The 25,780-nt window shown below is 44.6% G+C and overlaps 1 protein-coding gene across 1 annotated transcript in view; it reads left to right on the top strand.

The window, feature by feature from the left end:
* Positions 1 to 13,123: 13,123 nt before the first annotated feature.
* The window catches only part of LAMB4 (laminin subunit beta 4), a gene marked incomplete at its 5' end in the record, with an annotated part of 90,270 nt that continues 77,613 nt past the window's right edge, over positions 13,124 to 25,780 (top strand). The window contains 5 exons of the mRNA XM_080818855.1: positions 13,124 to 13,167; positions 17,856 to 18,003; positions 21,198 to 21,333; positions 23,771 to 23,844; positions 24,950 to 25,138. Coding sequence (XP_080674981.1) covers positions 13,124 to 13,167; positions 17,856 to 18,003; positions 21,198 to 21,333; positions 23,771 to 23,844; positions 24,950 to 25,138 — 591 coding nt within the window. The remainder of the gene's footprint in view (positions 13,168 to 17,855; positions 18,004 to 21,197; positions 21,334 to 23,770; positions 23,845 to 24,949; positions 25,139 to 25,780) is intronic.

Raw genomic sequence — 25,780 nt, forward strand, 5'->3', positions numbered from 1 at the left:
CAAATGCTAGGTTTGTGTCCCCTGCCACGTGCTGCTTGGTGGAACTTGATGGTTTGTAGAAGCACATGAACCAAATTAATGCAGCATCTCTTGGCTGCAAGCTTCCTCTGGGCTTAGTCATCTAGTCTTCTAGGAGTTGCTTTCCAGGATGTCCGAAGTGAACACATAATCTGATCTCAAGGGAACCCATTAAAAACAAAGGGCATCGATTTAAAGTACAGCAGTAAATAGAAACACAGAAATAACAGGTAAGAAACGTTGGTAAACTCTTCTAAAAGCACTTACAGGTCTATAAAATTAATGGTGGAGGAAAGTTGGTTGAATCTTTTCTCTCACTAGTCGATATTGTATAAAAAATGATTATCAGGTATTGCTCAGTTCACAGCCATTGCCTTCCACGAGCCGGTAGGCATCCCAAAGGTGTCTTTGCGAGCCACCAGCAAGCATACCCAGCTGACACTGCAGAGCACAAGTGTCACGGATTCTTTACTATACAGGTGAGTAAAATTGCAGACTCTGTCTTAGTTTCATTTTTGCCCTGGAGATCTTTGTAGGACAATGGAATAAACATGGCGTCCGGAGCCATTTACACCTGTAATTCCTGCAATGGTTATACTTGGCCGCTCACAAGGCAAACAGAAGATGTTGACACTTAAGACGATCCCTAAGAGTCGGGACTTGACAGAGCACTGAGAAGCAAGAAGAAAATATTGCACCTGATCCCCTGGAAGTAGATTAGGGTGAGTTTGGCTCCCTCATTTCTAAGAAACAAGCCCCTGGAGTTCAGCACATGTAACAGCTGGTAAGTATCAAGCTGCCTGAAAATGACAACAGAATCATGAACCAGAAAAAAAATGAAAAAACAAAACAGGGAACAAGATATTCCTGCCTTATCCCTGGCAATTTGGATTGGCTTCAGAGAAAAGGAGAAGCTCTAAGAGGGGGAAACAAAGGAAGTCTAAGAGATGAGGAAGAAAAAAAATGAAACAAAAGAGAATGACATTTTGTGGAAGAGGCAGACCGTGACCGATAGAAGAAACAACAGTTGCTTTAAATTACCACAGGGCGTTATGAGGGACGGAAGAATTTTCCCGCCATTCTAAATTACTAGACACTAGAGAAAATTGTCGCTCTCTTGCCTTGAATGTTTTACTCAATGCAAATTCCCTTGGATGACTTTTCTGTGCCATCCACTCAGCTAACTTATCATGCCTGTTGAAAATCCAACAGAAAGCAGTTCAGATCCCATGGCCCCAAATATTAGACCATATGTTCCAAACCTAAATTCAGGGGTTTCAATTTTTCTGATGTAAAGGTGTCTCCATATAATTTTGTTAGCAGTTTCTGCAGCTTAATGATGTCTCATTCAAAAGGCCAGCGCCTCCTGTGTGCCCTGGGCGCAGCCTGGCATTTGGGAATACTGTGTGGTATAGTTTAAATCCCTGGCCCAAACACCTGTGGGGAGGAGGGTCATGCTCGAGGGAATTTACCACAGGAGGGTACATGACAGGCTCTGTTAGCTGCAAAGACTGGCCAAGAGAGCAGTTTAAGTTTTAATTTAAAGTCCAGCTAGTTAGGGGCTTCTGAGTGGCTCAGTGGGTTAAAGCCTCTGCCTTCGGCTCGGGTCATGATCCCAGGGTCCTGGGATCGAGCCCTGCATCAGGCTCTCTGCTCAGCAGGGAGCCTGCTTCCCCCTCCCTCTCTCCCTGCCTGCCTCTCTGCCTACTTGTGATCTCTGTCTGTCAAATAAATAAATAAAATCTAAAAATATATATATATAAAGTCCAGCTAGTTAACATACGGTGTAATATTAGTTTCAGGCGTGCAATAGAGCGATTCGACACTTCCATACAACACCTGTTGAGTACATCATCACGATGTACTCCTTAACCTTAATCCCCATCACCTGTTCAACCCATCCCCCACCCACCTCCCCTCCGGTAACCATTAGTTTGTTCTCTATGTGAAGAGTAAGAGAGCAGAGGGAGAGAGAGAATCTCCAGCAGATTCCCCACTGGACACGGACCCCAACGCGGGGCTCAATCTCACGACCCTGATATCATGACCTGAGCCAAAATCAAGAGTCGGATGCTTAAAAGGGACCCCCAGCAGAAGCCCAGTCTTACAGAACAGGCCAACACAGGTGGAAGGGAAGTGTGCGTTGCACGGCAGAAGTGCTGCCCCCTGGTGGGCATTAGAATTTCCAGCACAAGGCCCCAGAGCACTGGACCTTGAGTCTGTGGATGATGAAGATCCCGGGGTACACAGGACTTTACCTCTGGGACTGAGCCCCTGGCTTCTGGGCAAGGCAAACAGGAGAGCCCAGCCACTGAGTCAGAGGGAGAGCAATAAGGATGGTCCTCTCTGTGGTCCTTGACATCACCTTGCTCAGAGGAATGAGGGGGAGGCTGCCCGCAGCATATGGTTGTGCTTCTAAAGCGAGAACAGCCTGCTCTCCCCGGAGGGCTCTAGGAAAGCTTTACAAAAGGTGGCAGCTAAAGGAAAAGTGGAGAGGGGAGAACGGTGTCCCACAGGAGGGAATGGCCGGAGTCACACGAGTGCACGATGTGTCCAGAGTGCGTAGAGCCTCGCTCTCCGGCAGGCCCGGCAGAAAGCGGTGTTGGGGCCAGACTGTAAACCCGTTTTGTCCTGCCCCACGCTAAGAAACGTGGATCCTGTAAGTGAAAGGCAGCCAGTGAGGGTCTGTCAGCAAAGAACCCACAAGTCTAAATCTGTGTTCTCTGGTGACCACGAGGATGATTGGCTCAGAAGAAGCAAGGATAAAATTTGGGCAACAGCCGGGCGCCTGGGTGGCTCAGTAGATCATCGAGGGTCTCGGTTCAGAGTCCTGAAATCCACTCTCCGTTCAGTACTGAAATTTAGCCCCGCCAACCCCCCTGGGGGGTTGGACTCCGTGCTCAGCGGGGAGTCTCCTTGGGATCCTCTCCCTCTGCCCCTCCCCCCAGCTCCTGCGTGTGCATGCACACTCTTTAAATAAATTACTTAAATTTAAAAAAATATAGGCAGCAAACCTGTCAGAAGTGATGACAGCCCAATGAATACATCGAGGTAAGGCTAAAGAAAGAAAAAGTGCAGAAAAACAGCTGACTTAGCAGCATTTGGGAGTTTTTCTTCATAATATTATTGGGCCATTCTTGGGAAGAGCCATGTTAAGCTCAAACCAAAAATGTAATGTTTCAAAATGTTCTGCTTTGAGTAATTGAGACAGACATAACTCTGTTTTGGTCATCAAGACCTGGCCACGAGATATTAAATTTGCTCTTTGTAAGCATTATGAAATGGTCCAGTCAGTAATATTTAGGCTTCTTCCCCCAGCACCCCCACCTTCCTGCACCCTACTAGAAAGGATCTTAAGAGTAAAGCCAGCGAAAGGTTCGACCAGCTGACTGACAATCCGGGGGCGGGGCGGAGGTAGGGGTAGGGGTGGGGGTAAACAGTGGGACACAGGGACTGTTCCAAATGGACAGAAACCTGAAGGAAGCCCCGTGAGGACGGAGCCTTTAAGTCCTCCCATTGGTGATGCTCTGAGATCCAGTGTGAGCCCCGCAATCGCCCTCTAAAAGGACAGGACAGTGTCCCGGTGCCAGCAAGCCAAGGCCCAAGGGAAGTCACTAACAGTGCCACGGGCCATCAGACGCATCTGTGCTGAGGGGGGAACCACAGGAACTTTCGGGGAAGCAGAGGAAGACCATGTCCTTGTCTGTCACCGGACCCCAGGCTGTGCGCAGAGACTGTGATTTTATGTCTCAGGGCAATGGAAGGAGGGGGCATGGAATTCAGCACAGCTGAGGTTCCCGGCTTGGACAAAAGACTGGATAAAGGCGCCATTAACTGAGAAGGTAGGAAGATGAGGAAGAGGGAGGGGTTGGAACAGCAGAAGACTTCAACTGTGAAAGTCTTAGGTTTGCTGTGCTGGTGAGTCACCCAGAGAGAGGTGTCAGTAGGCAGGTGGGAGCACGGAACCAAAGCTCAGAAAGTGGGTGGGGTTGGAGATAAAGAAGGGGTTTGAGCCCTGAAACCATCTGAATGAATTTGCCCGAAGAATACACACACAGATTGCTCAGGTGATAAAGCCCAGGGGAGACACCGACGTTTAAGCGGAAGGTAGGAGACAAGAATGTTTTGTTTTATCTCTTTGGTATGTGACAACATAAACATTGTTTGCTTAATGACTCAGCGACACAGTCAAATCCAATTAAATAATGGAGCAACCAAGCCGATCACTCCCAACCTGGGAGGTACAGGATAGTGTTTCCAGAATTTTCATAGCAGAGCGTGTGCTACCCAAGTATCTGGGTAAAGGTAGAACGAGATGATTTTCAAGGCTGAGTGGATGTGGAAAGACTGATCTTCTCTGCCATGTCATGTCTTCGACAGATATTGGTATAAGTCAGTGAAATGGGTTAGTTAATTTTGTCTTAATGTTGCATTTGTAGAGAGTAAGTTTACTACCCAAATTCTAGGAGCCAAAGTATTCCGCGGACTGTCTCGCTCTTGTCTCGCTCTTTCTTTCATCAGACACAGAGTGTTTTCTCCAAAGCACCAGAAGCCTGGTATCTGAAGGCAAAGCCCGATGGGCAAGCAAAAGACTATACAAGTTAGTGAACAATAAAAACAGTTGTGTTTATCAACCACTCTTCTGCAGGGTGAGATTTACTCTGTAACGCATTACGATGGTAAGTAGGAGTGTGCTTACCGCACGTATTTCAATGTGCCTACGGCTTTGCTGGGAAGGGACTTAGAGCTGACAATTCATTCCTCAAGAAAGCCTGCACCGGGGTTGCTTGGCGGAGCGCAGTGTGAGCCTCTAATGCTTGGAGTCTTCCTTCTTAATTTCCCACTGCTGGAGCAGCTAAGGGGAAGCTGCAACATTAGTTACAAATTTGGTAAGAAAGTTGCAGTTTGTTCTTGTAACCCCGATTCAACTCCTCCCAGCCTTTGCTTTCAGAAGTCTGGCATATAAATGAAGAATGTTTGCTGCAAAATAGAGCTCTTTGCCTTTGTATACAAGGTGTGTGTGTGCGCGCGCGCGCGCGTGCGTGCGTGCGTGGGCGCACCTGTGTGGGCACGCGCATATGGCAAGTCAAAACCTAAGGCAAGTAACTTCACGCATCACCTTTTATGGCAGGTTCGGGAACATTTCTCATCTTTTCTTTCCCCTCCCTGTAGGTGCCTCGGGGGAGAGGTTTTCTGCTTAAACTGACTCTCACTTTCAGGTGTGCCTTTACACGCCCTGTTTGCAGCCTGCACTTCTCAACACAGCCTTGCAAGTCCCGGTGAGTCTCCTCTTCTCTGTCCCTGACACGTTGGCAGTTTGGGGATTAAGTGAAGGTATCAGCAAATTCAGGATTTGTTGTGTATGAGGGGAGCCAGCGTAGAGTGTAGTATATCAGAGCATGGAGTGTACTTATTACCTTCACAGAACGATAATCAGATAACATGTATACACAAGACATGTGCACAGGGTACAATATCCAAAAGGAAAAATGGGTGCTTAGCGGCAAGTGGGGTGCAGCCAGTGCCCTGAGTTTTTCTTTTCTTTAAAGGAAGCTTCGAATGATGCCATGTTCAGCTGCACAATTTAAATTGTGTATTAGGTGAATAGTTATTTTTAGCATGGCGCTATAACTTGGGACAGTTGGGAAAACATTCCAATTGTGTAGAACTAACCATATCTTCAAAATGCATTGTTAATATCTTAGGTATGGACAAGTAGTGAGTTTTGAGGAAAGTATGGTGTCTGCTGTAATTTAAGGGAAAGAGCTTTATAGCTTCATGTTCTGCATTCCTCACTGCGACACAATTTAAGACAGCACAGTCGAAATATCTAATGATTTCTGATGTAATGTGGGTGGGAAAAAATGTGTTACACAGATAAGGGAAAGTTAAACAAGATTTCTATGAGAACTGTCATTTTCAAATGTGTAAAATAACCCATTTAAAATGCGTGCTGGAAAAAGAATTAAGGGCTAGTACAAATATGTGGATTATAATTATCCCCTGTGTTAAAGATTACTGTGCAGTTTGCAGAAGGAAACCTGCAGAAAGGCTGTTTCCCACTCACTCTTTGCACCGGTGGGTCTACCTAGGGCAGTGTTTGGACACTCCTGGGCAGCTTGACATTAAATGCCCCTGGTGTCCCCATCTGTTGCCTCCACATAGTTTTGACAAAAAAAAGAGAAGAAACTCTTTGACAAGCTGTCACCTTGAGCAGGCCCTTCCAGTGCAGGCAGATGAGATCATGGTGGTTGTTAGTAAATTAAAATCGATTAACAATGCTGGGAAATTAGTTATTGTCAATTTCACGTACTTCACTGTTTATTGCGACGCTTACTATAGTTTGGGACCAGGGTCCTCTAGCGGCATTCACTAAACCATCACCAAAATGCATCCAGTGCCTTTGTAAATATATTTACATGCTCTTTCTGCAAATAAGGGGTGATATATATTTTTCTTCATTCAATTACTTTTACAAATATCACTTAAACTCACCAGTGACTTTAGCAAGAAAGAAATTGCATGTGGCCTCTGGGAAGCTTCCCAGAGGTCAGGTCTGGTACAGCAAGCAGAAAAGCAGCACCAATGAAGCAGAAAGCCTGCTGAAGGAAGGTATGGGGAACATGACCACCGCGCCCGAAAATGTGCTCTGTACAGCTGTGTGTTTCACAGTGACTGGGTGATTTCAGAAATCAGACTTTGTGAAAGTTAATAGACTCTATACTCTAACACTCATCTAGCTTGGGACTTAGATCATCTCAAATGGGAAACAGAAAACTGGGAGCCAGGACCAGACCTAAGAAGCTTATGGAAATGAAGGGTGTGGGGACAAGAGCCTGACTAAGGACACTATTGATATTTGGAGCTGGATAATCCTTCCTTAGGGGGATGGGGCTGCCCTGTGCACTGTAGGAGACTCTCCAGCCTTGTCCCTGGCCTCTGTCCACTAGATGTCAGTAGATACTCCTGCCCAGTGTGACAGTCACAAATGTCCACAGACCTTGTGTTCTCTGCTGGGCAAATGGATCCTGAGAACCCGCTGTGCACAGGAGGAGCAGGAAAGCTAATCTGGGCCTTAGCCTTTCCAGTGTAATCACAGGGATCAGCTATGATCCACCTTCGCTGAGAAGGAAAGAGTTTCTATTTCAGGAGGTAGGATGGAGTGAGGGAAGATAGAAGGAATGAATTGGTTAACAGGATGCCAAGAACCCATTGAAAAGTGACACAGAGAAATAAGAAAATGGGGGATGGTTGAAGTCCCTTTGGCACATTTTGTTGGACATTTCAGGGAGAATATTTTTAGTAGCCTAAATTCATCAGAATTAACTCTCCTCTTCGTAGCCTGGGCCTCAGGGATGTCAGAGATAGCTGGATTAAAGGATTTAAAACCCCAATATTGGCCTTCCTTTGGGAGCACTCCCACTACTCCCCTGGAGGAAAGGAAGCCTGGGACCCCAGCCCATTTTCTACCCAACACACCACTGGGCCCTGTAGACCCCCACATGTGGAGGCTTCCGCCCCAGGCCAGTTCTTTTGACCTGAAAAGCTATAAATCCTTCACAGGATGTGATTCCGGATTGTTTCCCTAAGCAAAGTTCTAGATCAGTTCTAAATGGAGACAAGGACTGGGAATGGATGAGCTCCTTTAGAGTTTCTTCCAGCTGTGATATGAAAACAAAATTGGGAGTGTGGACCGTGGTTACAGCTGTAGCCCCAAGTAGATCTCCCAAGTGCCTCTTGTTACAGGATTTAAACCCTTTAGGTTTAAAGACACCTCTAGATTCACACTGGGACTCTGGAAAGCAAAGACCTATGGGAACACAGAGAACATTAGAAACTAGAAGCCACAGAATAAGGTGGAGGGGGAAGAGGCAGAGAAAGGGCCTCATCAGGGAACACCCAGGACTGGCACTTGTCATGGGGATCGTGAAAACAAGGCCAAAGCAGCCCCAGCAGGGATGGGCCCCGCCCAGGGCGCAGTCAAGGCCTTCAAGTCAGGACAGATGAGGTGAAGTTCGTAAGAGAGAGACAGTAATAAAAATCAAGCTGGAAGGCTTCACATGCAATTGGCATTCAAGTTGGCAAATGTGTTTGGTATTTTTCTCTGTACCTCTGGGGACAAGAAGATGAATGTTGGCTTTCAAGTGCTTACAGTCTATGAGGAAGGTTTAGATGAGGTCATAACATTTGTTTAAGAAACAGAGTGTTTTTCTACAATTATGCACTTATCCCAAAGAAATGAAAAGACATACATTCATATAAAAACTTGTCAATAAATGTTCATAGCAGCATTCTTCATAATAGCCAAAAAGTAGAGGAAAACGTCCATGAAGTGATGAATGGCTAAACAAAGTAGTATATCCATATAATGGAATATTATTCAGCAATAAAAAGGGATTGCTGTGCAGATAGCAGCTACAATGTGGGTGAACCTTGAAAATATTCTGCTGACTAGAAGCCAGTCACAAAAGACCATATGTTGCATGATTTCATTTACATAAAGTATCCAGAACAGGCAAATCCACAGAGAGCAAATAGAGTAATGGTTTCCAGGGGCTTTAGGAAGAGGCAGATGGCAGGGGGTGGGGTGGGGTGGGGTGGGGGCGGTGGTTAATGTCAAGAGTATGGGATTTCTTACCAGGGTAAGGGAAATGTTCTCAAGTTAGCGAGTGGTGATGGCTACACAACTCTGTGAAAAACTAAAAGCCACTGTAAGGGTGAATTTTATGATACGTGAATCATCTTAGTCAAGGCGTTACCAAAAACTAAAGAGCAGAATATACTTTATGCCTTAAAAGAGGTCATAAGTGCTGTGGAGATGAGGGTACCCCCACTCAGAGAGATGGGACCTTTCCAAAGGAGAGACCTCATATAGGAAAGAAAGAAAGCGAACTTTCGTTTTTTCTGTTTTCTCCCTGGAAGCTCATTAATAGTATAAAAATCTGCTAGTCTGATGGGAAAAACCACTTTGGGATATAGAGAACCAGAAAAAGAGGGCCTTCATGGGGCAAGCTCTGAGAAGAGCAGTCACATTCGGACGGGAACATCTAGCTGAGGCAGAGCTCAGTGAAGGGTGCCCGCTCTGTCCCCCAGTACCACAGCCTGGACCTGCAGTGCCTTAAGTGGGGGACCCCCCCCCAGACCAGGCAGACAGCGGGGAATACACACGGCACAGATGAGGTTCTCGTGCGGTGTTAGGGCTGTTCCCAGGAGCAGCAGCAGCTCTGGTCTTCAGTCTTTAGACCCAGGAGTTACTGATGAGCAGCAGTTCTCAAACTTGGGGGTACCTCAGCCTCCTCGGGAGGGCTTTGTAAAAGCATACGGTGCTGGGCCCCATCCCTAGACTTTCTGAATCGGTGGGTCTACGCCGGGGCCTGATCATTTGCACTTCTAGCCGGTTCCCAGGTGATGCTGATGCCGCTGATCCAGTGGGGTGACCAACATTTGAGAATTTGCCCAGACCAAAGGGCATCCCAAGGACCTGGGAACTTTTGGTGCTAACACCAGAAAAGTTCCCGGCACACTGGGATGAACTGGTCACGTTGTTAAAGCCACGGACCACACATTGAGAACAAGTGTTTAAGGAGAGGAGATCAAATTTAGATTGGGAAGCCTGAGAGGGAGGGATCAAGGATGACCCTCAACATTCTGGTCTAAGCAAGTTGGGTCAAGGTAACCCTCAGTGGCTCCCACACTTTCCTGCTTATTGGAATTACCTAGAATGTGGACACATTGACACCTGGGTCCCACTCCAGCCATTCTGACGGAGCATCCATAGCTTAAAAATCTCCCCAGGTATATACAATGGAATATTATTCAGACTTTGAAAGGAAGGAAACTCTGACATGTGCCACAACACAGATGAACATTGAAAGTGTTATACTAAGTGAAACAAGCCAGTCACAAAAAGATAGATACTGTGTGATTGTCCCTGTATGAGGTACCGGAGTAGTGAGATCATAGTGACAGAAACCGGATCGATGGTTGCCAGGGGCTGCGGGGACTGGAGAGGGACAAGCTGTTTCACGGGTCCAGAGTTTCCGTTTTGCTAGATGAAGAGAGTTCTGGGGATTGGCTTGCCCAACAATGTGAATGTATTCAACCACTTTCCAAATGGTTAAGATGGTAGATTTTATGTTACACATACTGTATCAGAAAATAAATGAGTCTTTTTAAAAAGGGATGAAAAAATAATCTTCCTGGGGGTGTCTGAGCTGCCGCGGCCAGGACTGTGGAGGTGCTCAGCCGGGAGGGGAATTGGCAATAAGCCCAGGAATTCTGCACCGAGGAGCTGGTGATATGCGTCGAGCAATTATGAATAAGGGAATTGTACCTATTTTAGTCTAGCTTGGGTTCCCCTTCTAGTTCTCGCTTCTTTGGGGCAGGTTGGGCTGGAACCCGGCTGATGCATGCTGGAAAATTCACTTCCTTGTATCATGATCTTTGCTGCTGTTTAAAGATACTTAGGAAACTGACAAAAATCCCAGGAGTTCATTTGCGTCACAGATGTGTGATGAACTATGATACTGAGAAAGATTTGTCCCCCCAAATACTCTGCCAAAGGCATCCCTTGCTTTTCTTTTTTCCTTTTATATTTTTTTAATTTAAATTCAATTAATTAACATATAATGTGTTATTCGTGTCAGGGGCCCAGGTCTGTGATTCATCAGTCTTATAGAATACCCAGTGCTCATACCCACCCCAAGGTCCATCAACCAATTACCCCATCCCCCACCCTCTCCCCTCCAGCAACCCTCCATTTGTTTCCTCTGATTAAGAATCTCTTATGGTTGTGTCTCCAGAGGCGTTCCTTTCATAGGAGCTTTTGCACCTGTGGTCAACACAGCGGGTCTTCTTTTTCTCTAAACCTGGGTGGTTAGAATTGTGCCCTTTGCATCCCTCCCACCGTCCCAGGGGAGGGAGACTTTAGCCCACGGTCTGTAACTGGGAACAATGTTTAGGCTGGAATCTGCGCCGTGCGTGGATTCCCCACTGGAGAGAAGCAGGGATGCTCGCGATGTTTCCTGCATAATTTCCACGGCTTTCAGCAACCCCGAGCCTAGGTCATTTCAAGCCCTGAATTGTAGGCTCCTCACATGCATCATGATCTCACCGAGCTTAATTTCTCTGGTTATAGAGAAGAAAACTTGCACACTTCACTTGTGCTGCCCATTCTTGTTAGAAGGATAACCAGTTGTTAATCGTCTTGCATTGGACAGAATGAAGCGCGTGGCTGGGGTTCTGAATCCAGGACAACATCAGGGCGGGGGATTTCACAGTATTAAGAGTGAAGCTGAGTGAGGAACCCAAGCCACATGCCCTGACTAGGGAAAAGGCGACAAGAAGGCGTGCCACCGAGGAAAAGCACTCGGGTTTTCCCGTACTGAAGGCTCCATTCTGGAGTCTCTGGAGGTCTTGACAAGGTTTTGTACACAGGGAACAGTCCAGAATCGCAGGCTTGTATGAGGGATAGGACCCATCTTCAGTTGGAGATGCTGCGGAGGGCCGTGCTTCCCAGTGACTCATCTTAGGACATCGGGAGGTCCAGGTGAAGCCCAGGCTGGGGGAAGAGCTTGGGTCACAGAAGGGAATTCGCCTAAAATCAGGCATTTAAACAAAAGACTTCATAAGGAGGCTGGTGCTTGAGTTTAGGAGGGTGACATTCAAGGCAAAGCGATGAGCGTGAAAGGAGGGTTCAGAGAGCAGAAAGCCCAGCACATCAGGTTAGCGGGATTCAGAGCGTGGGCAGGGAGAAACACAGAGAATTCGCTAGGAAAAGCATCAAAGGATCGAAGTGCAAAATTAATTCTCACCTGTAAATGCATGGAAAAGCATTTTAATACTCACTATTATCTAAATAGAAACATTAAAACAATGACAATGAGGTAGAATTTTTTGCTCTTTAAATGGACAACTCTTTAAAAATTCATAATACTCCGTGTTGGAAAGGTCACGAGTGAGCAGCTGTTCTCGTGGGCTGTTGGTGAGAGTGTGCACTGGGACGAAATGTCCACATGGTAGGTTGGCAGTATCAGCTTTATACACACACGTGCTACATACATGTAGTAGGTATGTATGCACCTGTGTATGTACTCCTTACTTACACACGTATATGTTTGCGTGCACAGACACCCAAACCCACACATGCTCTTTGATCCATTCTTCCCACTCCACTTAATATATCCTGGGGAAAATTCAGGATGTGAAGAAAGATTTAGCAAAAATACCTACAACAGGAAAATACTAGAAACAAAGCACACATCGACCAAGAGGAGATTTGTTAAATTAATTCTGGTTCCTGCCTTCAGAGGAATACTCTCCAGTAATTTAAAAATACTGGCGCAGGAGAGCATTTTACCTTCTCTCCTCCCGACCCCGCCAGGCTGGTATATGCCCATCTCTATCAGGCTTCCCCACACAGTGACTTGGGGGCGCCCTCCATCCAGAGGGACATAGCTGAATCTGCAAACGGGGATATAGGTTTGGTCTATGGAAGCCCCCAGGTGATCCTGTTGTCCCTCACTAGGCTGAAAAATTACTGATGTAAAATTATATTTGCTGGCACAGAGAGATGTCTGGGATGCATTGATTGAAACAAGCATACAGTATGTTATCATTTTTGAAAAATTCTTATGTGAAAGGGAAGCACTATGGAAAAACACATAGCAAGACATTAACCGCTGTCTCTGGGTGGTAGTACTACGGATAGTAATTCCTTCACTTTGCCTGTCTGATTTTTCTATTTTTTCAAGAATGAGTACATCTTGATTGCATGATTAAAAATTTTTTTCTAAACAATGAAAGGGCAAAAATAGGTTAAAATAAAAATAGACAAGGGAAATTGTATTTGTTTCATATTAGCTCCTACAAACGATTGCATTCTTTGATTTCAAGAAAACAAAACAAATACTGGGTAAAAATTTTATATACTCCTACTTTTTAAGAAATTGGGCACTGTAGATATTTGTTGTCCCTAAAGAATCGTCAGATTTTCAAATCATTGAAAATTGATGGCAATTATTCATTCTGTCAGTGACTGACTTTAACCTCTTTTCTTTTTTTATTAACCTAGCAACACTGAATTTAATCAGCTCCTGACACAAGAATGCAATTTCAACTGACCTTTTTTTTGCACCTTGGTGAGTATTAGTGGTCAAAATCCATTTTCTACTTTTACTGAATTGTTCTGAAATATTTAGTAAAGATTTTTAAAAACATATCCACCTCTTTTTTTCTGTTCTGTATGCTCTCATGGTTCTTCTGTTGCATAATTGCCACCAGTAACTAGAAAATTCCACTCCAACCTGTTATTCACACATAGCTATTTCAACAGACTTTAATGGAATATTACTATCAGCAGATAAGTAAGATACTGAGGAAAGTAAAAATACTTTAGATTCTTTGCAAGTAGAATGCATTTTAATTTTTAAATAGAGGTCCATTTGAATGTAGCACTTATCCCAGTAATGAGGTCTTGTGAAGAATTTACAGGCAAAATTCCCTCTTGTGAGTAAGCAGCAGCAGCAGCTTTCCACTGAAGGGCCAAATCCTCCACGCCTCTGCCATCTTTAATAAACTGAGAATAATTTATATTAGTCATAGAGAGGATGTTTCCAACAATTACGCTCTTTGATCCTGACTTTTCTGTAACAGCTTTGCTTCTAGTTACTAAGTGCTAACTAAATTGCTTAGAATCTTCTCTTCAAAGATTTGTGCTGAATTTCTTCACGGCAGCAAACTTTAAGAATCTCATGTTTTAATGTTGCTATTCCCAAACCCCGAGGCAATCTCCCAATTAGATTTGCTGGTGGTGGAGGAAAGAACAGCTCAAAGAAGGAAATGCTCATTTGTCCTCGGTTGGAAATTCTCTGCCTTGGGGAGAGGAGCCGCAAACTGCTGGGAGCAGAGACTTTTACACAGCCTCTCCCCCAGGACAATGAAATTTAGGTCTGACCTCAGACGGTCAGAAAAGAGCTGTTTCCTTCTACATCTGCCTCGGGTGCTCTCTTTGGGACTAAACTCGTGTGCAAAATCAGAAGCAAGCACTGAGGATCCCTGAACCTCCATATAGGATAACTTACCCACACCTTGCCAAAATCCTAAACCATAGCATGGTTGCTCAGAGACCCCTTCTCCATCAGGAGACCTTTCTCTAGGATGAAAGATCTTCAAAACCAAATTAGCTTGGGCAGAAAAGGACCTTGTGGCACGTGGCTGGCTGGGGCGGGGGGGGGGGAACGTGCCGCTCTTGACTTTGGGGTTGTAAGTTTGAGCCCCACGTTGGGTGTAGAGATTACTTTAAAAAAAAATCTTGACAGGGGCGCCTGGGTGGCTCAGTGGGTTAAAGCCTCTGCCTTCAGCTCGGATCACGATCCCAGGGTACTGGGATCGAGCCCCACATCAGACTTTCTGCTCGGCAGGGAGCCTTCTTCCTTCTCTCTCTCTCTGCCTGCCTCTCTGCCTAATTGTGATCTCTATCTGTCAAATAAATAAATAAAATCTTTAAAAAAAAATCTTGAGAAAGAAAAGAAAAAGAAAAGACCTCACTACAGTAGATCCTGGGTTTCCAGCTGTAAGCTTACTCTGATCTAACCCAAATCTCTAGGATCACGTGTAGTCAAACTAGGAACCCTATCATCAGCTTGGGCATTTTCTGGTTTGTAGTTCAACCACAGGCATTTCTATAAGAACTGGAGCCTATTTAAGCGCTTAGTCTTGCCTTCTGACTAAGGAAGATTCAGAGAAAGAATCCTAATATGCGCATTGGCCAGGTTTTAGGAACTAGAAACAAAGTACAGAACTTAACCTAACACACATTCTTTGTAAGTTTTCTTACCCAAAGTAAGTAAGGTGTGTGTGTATGTTTACAGCCTCTAAACTCCAACGTGAACTCTAAAGTATATGAAAACATCCCACGTGTTTAAGAAAATAAGAACAACATACAAAATGAGAGATTATATAATAACTGTTATTTCTACAAAATGATGCTTTATGGAGCTGTGCATTTTCTTTAAATGACCAGGTCTCCTCTAAGTTCATGTTTAACCAGATCCTATCTTCAAGATGCATGTTGTTTTTGAGGAATGCACTGATTCTCTAAAGACATAAGGATCTTTATTCTCTGAATCAATTCCAACCTGTTGCTAATGGGATAATCTGGCAGTTGAAAATTTCAACTCAGAAAGGGTATTGCTAAGGCTATCTCTGTTCAGGCATGAAGCTTTAACTGCTTATGTTGCTAGCCACTTTTTGCCAAGTATTTGAGGCCGGAAATTCATATTCGCATTTAGACTATTACAAGAATAATAGTTCAATTTCCCTAAGTCCTGGGATACTTTTGTTTCTGAAAAGTACACATCTGATCAAAACAAGTTAGGCCAAGTCAAGTTATAAAAACATGTTAAACCTCTAAGGCAGCAATTCCAATAAAAGAATTCAGGACAGAACTTGTCTAGAAGAATAAATCCCTGGAAGGGAAGTCTTAGCTCATCCACACGTAGCAGCATTAGCAGAGATTTTTAAACCAGACCTTGTCTTTAAAAGCCTCTCTCTTTGGGAGTCCAAATTTCTGATTGGTAATTTATCCTACGGATAAAAGGAGATCTGGGTTTGGGTTATTGGGTGAATAAAAGGAAAAAAATCCAGTTAACCAACCTAGGATCGTTTATTATACAGTGAAACAAAAGTATGCAACGGTGCTAACTTTTTCCACGTATCTATCTTCAAGAAGGAGAGAGCACTGTTCTGTCTTTGCTTTGGAATAAGAGTAATCTTTGCAATGAGAGTGAAACAGAAAATTCCTTGTCCAAACGGGGATCTGGTAACCTACATGGAAGGAGACATTATGTGTCATATTCTTAGCTATAGAACTATGACCTGTGTATTAATGTCTGATAATAATCACAAAATGACCAGATAAATAGAATAGTTTATATGGGAAATGTGGACCTAAGAGAAAGAAAACACTACTTTTCAATAGCTGCTATTTTTGGTGGAAAAGTTGAAGGAAAGAAACCCCTGCAATGGATTTTGCAATGCAAAACAAGACCATAAAAAATAAATTCTTATTGTTTTACAGTTGAGAAAGCTGGAGAGAAACCAAGCTTACTGCACAGTATGGGAATGATTTTCCATTTTATGCCCATCCCTCTCCTGTCTGCTGGAATCAGGGCTTGACATAAATCTTCGTGTCTCAAGGGAAAAGTATAGAAGAACAGCTAGAACAGGCCATGTATGTGCATATTATTGTAGAGTGTACGGTTTACTTGATTTACCGTCCAGAGGCTGATGGGGTGATTTTGAAGGGGCAGAGGATTCTGTGGACTTTTGCGCTATTTATTTTGAGATTATTACAGGTTCTCATGCAGTTGTATGAAATAATACAGAGAAAGCCCATGTACCTTTCACCTAGTTTCCCACAATGGTAACCCCCCCATCCCACCCCCCATGCCCTCCCCCCACATGAAGAAATTGACGATGAAATTGACAGTGTTATAGTCAGGTGACCATATTCAGATTGTATCAGTTTTACCCCCACTCATGTGTGTGTATTAAATTCTATGCAGTTTTATTCACGTGAAGATCACTGAAGTTAAGAGCCCGAGCAGCTCCGTTACCCTCAAGGAGCCCTAGTATGACCCTTTTCTGTCCACACCCTCCTCCCTACCTCCCTAATCCCTGACAACCACAAATCTGTTCTCTATCTCTATAATTCTGTCTTTCAAGAAATGGAGCCATGCAGTGCATAACCTTTTAATTGGCTTTTTTCATTCAGTGTAATTTGCAAAATTTTCATTTTGATGAGGTCCAATTCATCAATTTTTCCTTGGACGGATCGTGCTCTTGTTGTTAATCCTAAAAATCTTCACCTAGTCCTAAGTCTCAAAGACTTTCTCCCATGTGTTATAGTTTTATAGCTTTACAGTCTTATATGTTACTGAAGTCCAGGCCCGTTTTGTGTTAATATTTGTATAAGGTGCAAGGTATTGGTTATAGTTCATTTCCTTGCCTGTGGGTGTCCTGTTCCTCCAGCCCTATTTGTTGAAAGGCTACCCTTTCTCCTTTGAACTGCCTTGGTGCCTCAAAAATCCGTTGGGCATTTTTGTGTGGGTCTGGAACTCGATCTCTCACAATATCCCAAAGGGGCATGATTTGTTCCATGGTGAATCCAAACCCAGCAATCCAGGTTATAAAGGGGGTCAATTGAGTTTACCTGTTTTAAGAGAAAGTTGTTTCCCAAGGATTTCTTAAATTCTCTGATTGACTTTGTACAGGTTGGAACAATAGGTATAAGAGGCTAGATTAAGATTTTCCTTCCTGATGTCTATGCACATTATTGACATAACGTGCATGTGTGCATAATGTGCATAACTAGAAATTATAAAATTTTTAGTACATACAGGCTGTCTCAAGGTAGGTTTCCTCCATGCAGAGCCTGAGACAGGGATTTATGTGTCAGTGATTTAGTGAGGGAAGACTCTGAGGAGTAAGACAGTGAGGAGGTGGGAGCAGGACATGGTCCCAGCTGGAGTGGGGCTTCAACCTCCTCCATGAAAGGTTCTGAGCACAAACCACACCACAGAGTTGCCCCCAGCCGGAGCTAGTGGTGCCAGCCTTATGAATTGTGTCCATCTGTCACTGACTACAGGCTGGCCCAGGTGGAGTCATGGCAGGCTAAGAGATTTCCATTAGGCCAAGGGCACCAACAGCATCAATTTTTATTTTAAAAATAAATAGGACTCTTAACTTTACAACTTAACCGGTTACTTCTTTAAGTCTTTTGCTACCCTTAGACTGCCTTGTATGCAACGTGTCTGTTGTGTTCAAGGGTTGTTCAGTTACACGAAAGCCCATGATGAATGCAAAAGGGGCTCCTGTCACCCCACCACTGGTGATCTCCTGGTGGGTCGCAGCGCACAGCTCACGGCTTCTTCTACCTGCGGGCTGGACGGAGCCCAGAAATACTGCATCCTCAGCTACCTCGAGGTGGGTGGGTCCTCGTTTATTTGTTAGGATATTATTCTGTTGATGACATGGATTTTTCCAAGTATATCAGGGGCGGGGGCAGCCCGGCAACACGAAAGGAGGACACATCACCCTTTCCTGAACATCAGAGGCACAGGTGAGACGATTCCAAGTCCAGGAGCCCTGGACTGATCAGGAAATAGGGAAGGTCTGCTTCATCTCTTTCTTTTTACCTTTGGGATTAGACAGAAAAGCCTCCTTGGTTCAGCCTTTGGAGGCAATTACTATATAATGTACTGTTCTTCGTAGCTGCATTAGTGACTCCTGGAGAGTAAATTTAGTTGACCGATCAGTGAAGAGCAAAGATCCCTCAGGGTCTCAAGTCCATTAGGCTGAATGTGAGTTCTCGTTGTCCTGCCTCGGGGTCGGGGGTGGTTGTAAGGACATCAAATTGATGGCATGCCAGCCTCGCAGTGCCACTTGGAAATTGTCTTGTCTAAAGGCCAAAAGATCCCATTATGAACATATTTTCATGCCTTTTTCGCCCCTTAAAGACAAGTTTTATAAAAGGACCAGCTGCTTTATGGTCGTTTCCTTCTCCATGCTCTGGGAGGAGTAAGAGCATCCAAGGTCATCTGAGTATCCTACCTGCAGAGGAGCCTGGGGCCATCACGTCAACCCTCTATTGAAGAGGATGTGCAGGAAGGAAGTTGGACATAAGCCTAATGTTAGTGGCCCAGGCTTTTCCATGTATTGTTCATTGAAAGCAACTCCTGGAGGTCTCTGGGAAATGCTTTGTATTCTAATTGGTTTCTAGTAAAAGAGGATGATTATAAATAAGTGGAGACAATACCTGAGTGCTTAGCACTGTTCTAAGTTTGGGAGGGACTTGTGTCAGAAAGCAGAGTCTCTACATGTGCAAGGAAATGACACAATAGAAGTTTTGTTCAACTCTAGGCCAGGTGGGATGGATGGCCCTTCCAGTGACTTCACTAATTCCAGGCCCTCTGGCCAAAGAAATGGTTCTCAACTCTGGTATTAGAAACGCTCCATCTCTGACATCACCCATCTTGTTCTCCAGCCACTGGCATTTTGCTGACTGTTGCCATAGCCAACTCATGACATACTCCGAAAATAATTAGGATGTGGTACTCCTATCTTTCAAAGTCACACCACCAAAAGTAGAAGTAAATCAGACTTCAAGGTTTCTTTTGTCTCAGGATTGCCAGACATCTTAAAATCTTAGAGCTGGGAAAAAATCTCGAAATGTCTTCAGGCTGACCAAGTGTTCTGGATAGGGCTACAAGGATGACCTTCTTAAACATTTGTGCAACACAGAAGACAGTTCTTATCCCCGTCAATTATCTAACAAATTATTACCAAGCAAAACATTCTTCTCGGAAGCTTCAAGTCAACATTGACCCACAGTGTTACCCAAGTTGGGACTCCCCTATCTGGTTAACTGCAACTAAGCAGCCCATGTAGCCAGGTCCATCAAACACTAGGTTTCTAAAAATATTTACAGAATAAGCCCCCAAATTAAACATTTCCCCCCAATTATTTCCATAGTATTACTGGAAATCTTTTGAAGTCTTGACATCTTTTGATGGAATCATAGGGTTTCTGCTGCTCTTTCAACAGGTCTGGGGCAAGACTCCCCATATGCAGAATAGGTCTCATTTCCATTGCTCCTTAATTTCCAAAAGGCATTTTGGTGTTTTTTGTAAGTATAAGGCTTATAACGGTCAGTTATTTTAAAGAGATTATATGGCTCTCTTGAAAGGCTGGTTTACTTTGACATATGTTAGCTGAAATTGTCATCAAAATCACCATGCATTTGGTCAACAAGTTTTATTGAACATCTCCTATGTGCCAGACACTGTTGTAGGTAAGGAGGATACAACCTTATATGAAACAAAGTCCTTGCCCTCATTCAGCTTACATTCTAATGATGAAGACAGACAATAATCCAACAACTATCTAGTCAGTATCAAGTAATGATAAGGGCTTAGGAAATATCACAAAGCAGAGGAAGAAACAAACAGTGGCAGAGGCCCTAAGGGTGGGGAGATGGTGGTATTTTAGGCAGAAGTCTCTCTGAGATGAGGGCAGTTAAACAGAGCCCCCGGGCGCCTGGGTGGCTCAGTGGGTTAGAGCCTCTGCCTTCGGCTCAGGTCATGATCTCGGGGTCCTGGGATCGAGCCCCGCATCGGGCTCTCTGCTCAGCAGGGAGCCTGCTTCCTCCTCTCTCTCTGCCTGCCTCTCTGCCTACTTGTGATCTTTCTCTGTCAAATAAATAAATAAAATTTAAAAAAAAAACAAAAACAAAACAGAGCCCCCAAAGAAGGGAAGGAGTGAGAGATGGGACTATTTGAGGGCTGGAGAAGAGGGGAGCCGAGAACAGCTTGTGTCAAGACTGGAGGGCAGTAAAGTTCCTGGTGAACTCAAGGAAGATCAAGGAGAGAGTGTAGGTAGGTAGAGTTGAGTGAATCCAGGGACAACTTGATTTTTAAATGTGGCTGACAGATGCATTAAATTGAACAAACTCGAAGGCCAGTATTGACTGTTGTAATCTTTGGAAGTCCATCCCAAGTTAAGGAGTTCCAATTCGCAAGTAAGACCTTCTAGTCTGCAAGACAAGGGGGCAGGCCTCCCTGTTACAAGTTCAATGAGAATCTTTTACAAAATCCACGTGTTTTTACAAAACCCATGATGTAGAGGTTTTGGTCACCGCAAGTTTTTCTGCCAAAAACTGTGTCTGAGAGAGAAAGGAGGATGGTTGCCGAAAACCCGGTGACCAAGTATTTCATTAATTTCTTGCCAAATAGTCTTTTTCTAACTAAAGAACGTAATCCCTACTCAAAGACGGTATCCTGTCTATTTCTCTATAGTTTAACGTAACCTCCAGGTCATCCGCCTCTTGTGTAGGACAAAAATTAGTAAATTTGTGTAAGACAAATTTATGTGGAACTATGAATTTGCATTTTTACCCCAAATATATCCATTTATAAAATTTCTGGGTCATATTTTTATTGCATCTGTCGCTGTTGTTAAGGACCTATTGATGGAAACATTGATGTCTTGTTATTTCCTTTGCTCTTTATTTTTAGCCGGATTGAAAGATAAATATAGCAAGTACAGCTTGTTTTTAAATTCAGATCAACAATAAGTAATTATGACTCTTTATTTGTGATCTAAATGATGGTCTCTTCCAGGGGGAGCAAAAATGCTTCATCTGCGACTCGAGATTTCCATACGACCCATACTCCCCATCCCTCAGCCACACCATTGAGAATGTAATTACAAGTTTTGAACCAGAGAGAGGAAGGAAATGGTGGCAATCTGAGAATGGTACGATTGAGTTCCTTCGCAGTTCTTCATTTCTCTATATTTTTAATAACATGTCTTTCGCGCTGTGTGATCGGAACAATTTGACAGCCAGGAGCCCGGTTGGAATGGAACAGTCTCTACGGAGAGTGTAAGACCCCGTGTAAGAACAGACTGGATTTTCATCTCAGGAAAGGTTATTTTCCTCCAGAGAACTCAGTGTATTTTAAGCATCTAACTCCGAGTGCTTCACTCTTTCCATGTGCGGGAAGAAAATACCTACGCGTCCTTTTGTTCCTTGTGGAAAACAAAACAAAACAGGACACTTACAAGATGCTGGTAAATGAAGGCTAATATAAAACACACTGATGTACGTGGAATTAAGGATGCCCCGGGGGAAGTCTGAGGGTTAGCACCGTGTACTTTTTCCTTCTGCAGCACATGTGGGGAGAGAGAAGAAGAACGTTTCATTTCTTGCTGCGAGCCAAATATTTTCATATAAAAGTTGAATTGAAAGGATAGTTGGTACTAACTGAAGGTCTTTCCTTTCCTGGATCGGTGCCCTTCCTTGTTCATGAACGATTGTGGTAGTGAGGCTTCTATCGGCCCTCACTGTCCCCATTTCCGAGGTGCCCCGATCAGGACTGGACAGGGATTCCTCACGTCCCACCCCAGCCATGGGCCTTACATGCTGGAGTGGATGTAGGCCGGCTCACTCATGCATGGCTCCTCTTTAACCCATCTGGGACCCTCAGCCCACAAATAATTCCACTTGCCACATCTCTATACATTGTACAGGGGCTACAGTCCCCCATCCTCTTCAGATGCCCAAGCATATTTCCCACAGTGGATCCTAGGCCGTTGGGGATCATGGGAATAATCATACTGTGTAGGATAATAATATATAGGGCAAACATAGTATGAAGCTCTTATTCTATGCCACTCATCGGGCAAGCAGGGTGTTGGTGTCTACTAAAATGCCAGCTCATTTGGGATCCCAGTTACTCATCTCTAGCTGGGCTCTCCTTAGTGCATGGACTGGCTTTGCCACAGCCACCTGTCTTCATTGATGCCGTTTTTGCTTAACAGCTGTTTTTTTATTGTTTTTGAGAGAGAGAGAGAAAGAGAGAGCACACAAGCAGGGCATTGAGGAGCAGAGGGAGAAGCAGACTCCTGCTGAGCAGGGAGCCTGATGTGGGTCTCGATCCCAGGACTCTGGGATCGTGACCTGAGCCGAAGGCAGATGCTCCGAACACTGAGCCACCCAGGCACCCCGCTTAACAGCTGTTTTAAACCACGTGTCCAGCATTTGTCCCGCATCTCCTCACTGAGGGAGTGCCCCTCTGACTCGGTTTGCATAGAACAAGTGTTCTCAGCCAAGAACTTTGAGAGGGGAAAGGAGATCTCCTTTCTAGAAAGGGTGAGGCGCCCTTGACCCAGAGCCAGGAATGGGGCTGCCCTCCCACGCGATTCACCCTCAAAGAGACCTACCTCCCATTCTCTACAGCCCGGTTACTGCTCTCCGGGCTCCGTTGTCCCGTCCTGGAGCCCCTCGCCACGTGTGCTCCGGGGCACTGATGACACAGCTGACCGGAAGGGAGATGTGCTCATGGTGTAAAACCACTCCAGATTTCTAAGGCTTCATTTGGAAAAAATGAAGCACTGTTAATAGTTAACAGAGAGCATTATTAATTTTTCCGAAAACGTTGACCACATGTTGAAATGAGGCTGCTTTTGATATATGGGGTGCGATACATTAAAATTAGTTTCACCTGCTTATTTGTACTTTTTGACGTGTGGCTGCTAGAAGATCTTAAATGACACGTGTGACTCCGTGTGACTTCTATTCCCACAGGATAGGGCTGCTCTGGAGCACTCAGGGCTTCTGTTAGGTCCAGGGTGGGGCTGGTGCTCCACGTCCAGGCCGGAGGTCGATGGCTGCTGACTCTCTCAGGGCAGAGTCCCGGCCGGGCTACCTCTTCTCCTCAGTCACGGAGGAGCGGCAGAGCCTCACTCCGAGGGGAATAGGTTGGCTCTGTTTTAGGCTCACTGACAATGAAACTCGGCCACGTGATCGTTAAGCATCACAAGTGAACACCCAAGTGAAAGAATAGGGTGTGTCGATTTTTACCCGGCTCTGGCTCGCTAGCTCCCGGTTACACACACACATGGTCAAGAGATGAGTTCAAGGACATCCCGGAAGGCCCTTGCAGGGATGTAATCCTGCCACCATAACATGAATGTGGCGCACGGTCCCAGTAAAGCCTATGTTGCTCTCAAAGAGACCTTCTCCTGCGCATGGAGTGTTATGGGAAACCACTGGAGGAGACCAGGAAAGAGTGTGGATCCCCAGCCATGGGATCTCAACGGGTCTCATTACGGACAAGCCACAGCGGGGATTAATGTGATCAATAGGGTCTCTCGAAATCACTAATTTTCTTCTTCCTGGATTTTTCTTTAGGTCTTGATCATGTCAGCATCAGATTGGACCTAGAGGCATTATTTCAGTTCAGCCACCTCATTCTGACCTTCAAGGTACAGATGTGTGGGTTTGCTGCCCCCTCTATCTACCTGTCAAATGCTGGGCTTGCCTGGGATTGCACTTCCTTGCTTCCCGGCAGAGCACAGAGGGCTTTGTAAATCTCGACTGAAGCTTTGTCCTTTGGGTTTTGGTTCTTGAGCAGAAAACAGAGCAAAAAGAACAAAAACCCCTAGGTTAACCCCTAGTTAACCACTTAGATGGTCAACAGAAGAAAGAGAAAGAAAGAAAGAAAGAAAGAAAGAAAGAAAGAAAGAAAGAAATCTTACAAGATAGAGTGGAAAGGAAACTCCAAGCCCAGGGGTGGTAGGGACTGCAAGAAATAGAAAAATATATTTAAGGAGAAAAAGGCAGGAAGTGGAGATTATTTAAGGAAATCCAGAAAGGTGGTGATCAAAAGAGGCAGGAAAATGAAAGGGTCTTTACTAAAGATAGTTAGATGCCAGAGAAATCCTGGGCTGTAGTCATTCCCAAATCATTCATCAAAATTCTGATTTTGTCATCAGGCCAGAAGCAGACTTAAGGTAATAAAAAATGAAAATAAATTAAAAATGAAATTTTAAAAAGCCCTACAAGTGTCTGCCCTCAAAGGGCTCACAGTCCAATCAAGGATACAAACATACATAGAGATTTAAAATCATAATACAAAAATGGTGAGTGCAGAAACTGACTATGTTCAGAATGCTGGTGGGATCCTTGAGGAGATGAACTCTGCTCTTAGGAATCAGAATCAGCCTCCTGGTTGGTGTTGGAGGAGTTTGCCGAGAAAAGTGTTCTTGTCAAAGAAAACTACATGTAAATCGCTGTAAAGTATCAATCACATTGGCTTTTTAAAAATTGACAGGCTCTCCCGTCTTCAATGAATAATTCACACAGCCTGTACACATCTTTTAAATGGAACCAGATTCGAGGCAAAGTATATGCTCATGAAAGCTTATCCCTGATTGGAAAGAGATTTCTGTATGTCCATTGTATGATAGATATTCAAAGAAACAAATAAAGTTTGAAAAACGGAGACTAGGAAATCTAAAAGTTTGATCTGAAGTGGGTAACGAAATCTGACTTTGTGAAGCATTACAGGTTTACCTCATCTTTTCCTAGACTTTTCGGCCTGCTGCGATGTTAGTCGAACGCTCCGCAGACTATGGACACACCTGGAAAGTACTCAAATATTTTGCGAAAGACTGTGCTGCTTCCTTTCCCAATATCTCTTTGGGCCAGGCCCAGGCAGTGGGAGACCTTGTTTGTGACTCTAAATATTCGGATATCGAACCCTCTACTGGTGGCGAGGTAGCCTTCCCTTTCTTGGATTTCTCTGGTAGAAATGAAACCTTTTTTAGCTCCTGTGGTTCATTGAAATGAAAACAACTTAGGTAGTGTTTACTGAAATAGAACTCAAGCTGTTGTTTTTTTGTTTTTTAAGAATGAAGGTGTCTAAATTGAACTCAGATAAATAGCAATTACCTTATAGGAAATAACTCTGCACAGGGCACCTGGGTGCTCAGTTGGTTGAGCATCTGACTTTTGATCTCAGCTCAGGTCCTGAACTCAAGGTCATGAGTTCAAGCCCCTTGGCTGCTTAAGAAAGAAAAAGAAAATAATTCTGCAAGAGGGCCCAGCTGAGGGTGAGTGGGGACTGAGACCTGGGCACCAGGGCACAGGGCCCACAGAGGAAGGAGCCTCTGTTTTTAACCCTTTGCTATAAGCTAGTAGCCGCCCTGGTTAAGTTGTGTTCTCTCCCTGTTCTGTCAACCAGCACCCAGCTGGAACCTTCCAGGAGCTTCCTCTGAGCAAAGCTGGTGCCTGGCAGAGCATCAGGGTGGGAGTGGGGTTGGGCCATATTATTTTATCAGTTAGAATGAAAGAACGGGTGACAGAGGACAGACTCTAGAATTCCCCACCCGATCCAGAGGGATGATGACCTACTGAACT

The sequence above is a fragment of the Martes martes genome (assembly GCF_963455335.1).
Source record: "Martes martes genome assembly, chromosome: 11".
Lineage (NCBI taxonomy): Eukaryota > Metazoa > Chordata > Mammalia > Carnivora > Mustelidae > Martes > Martes martes.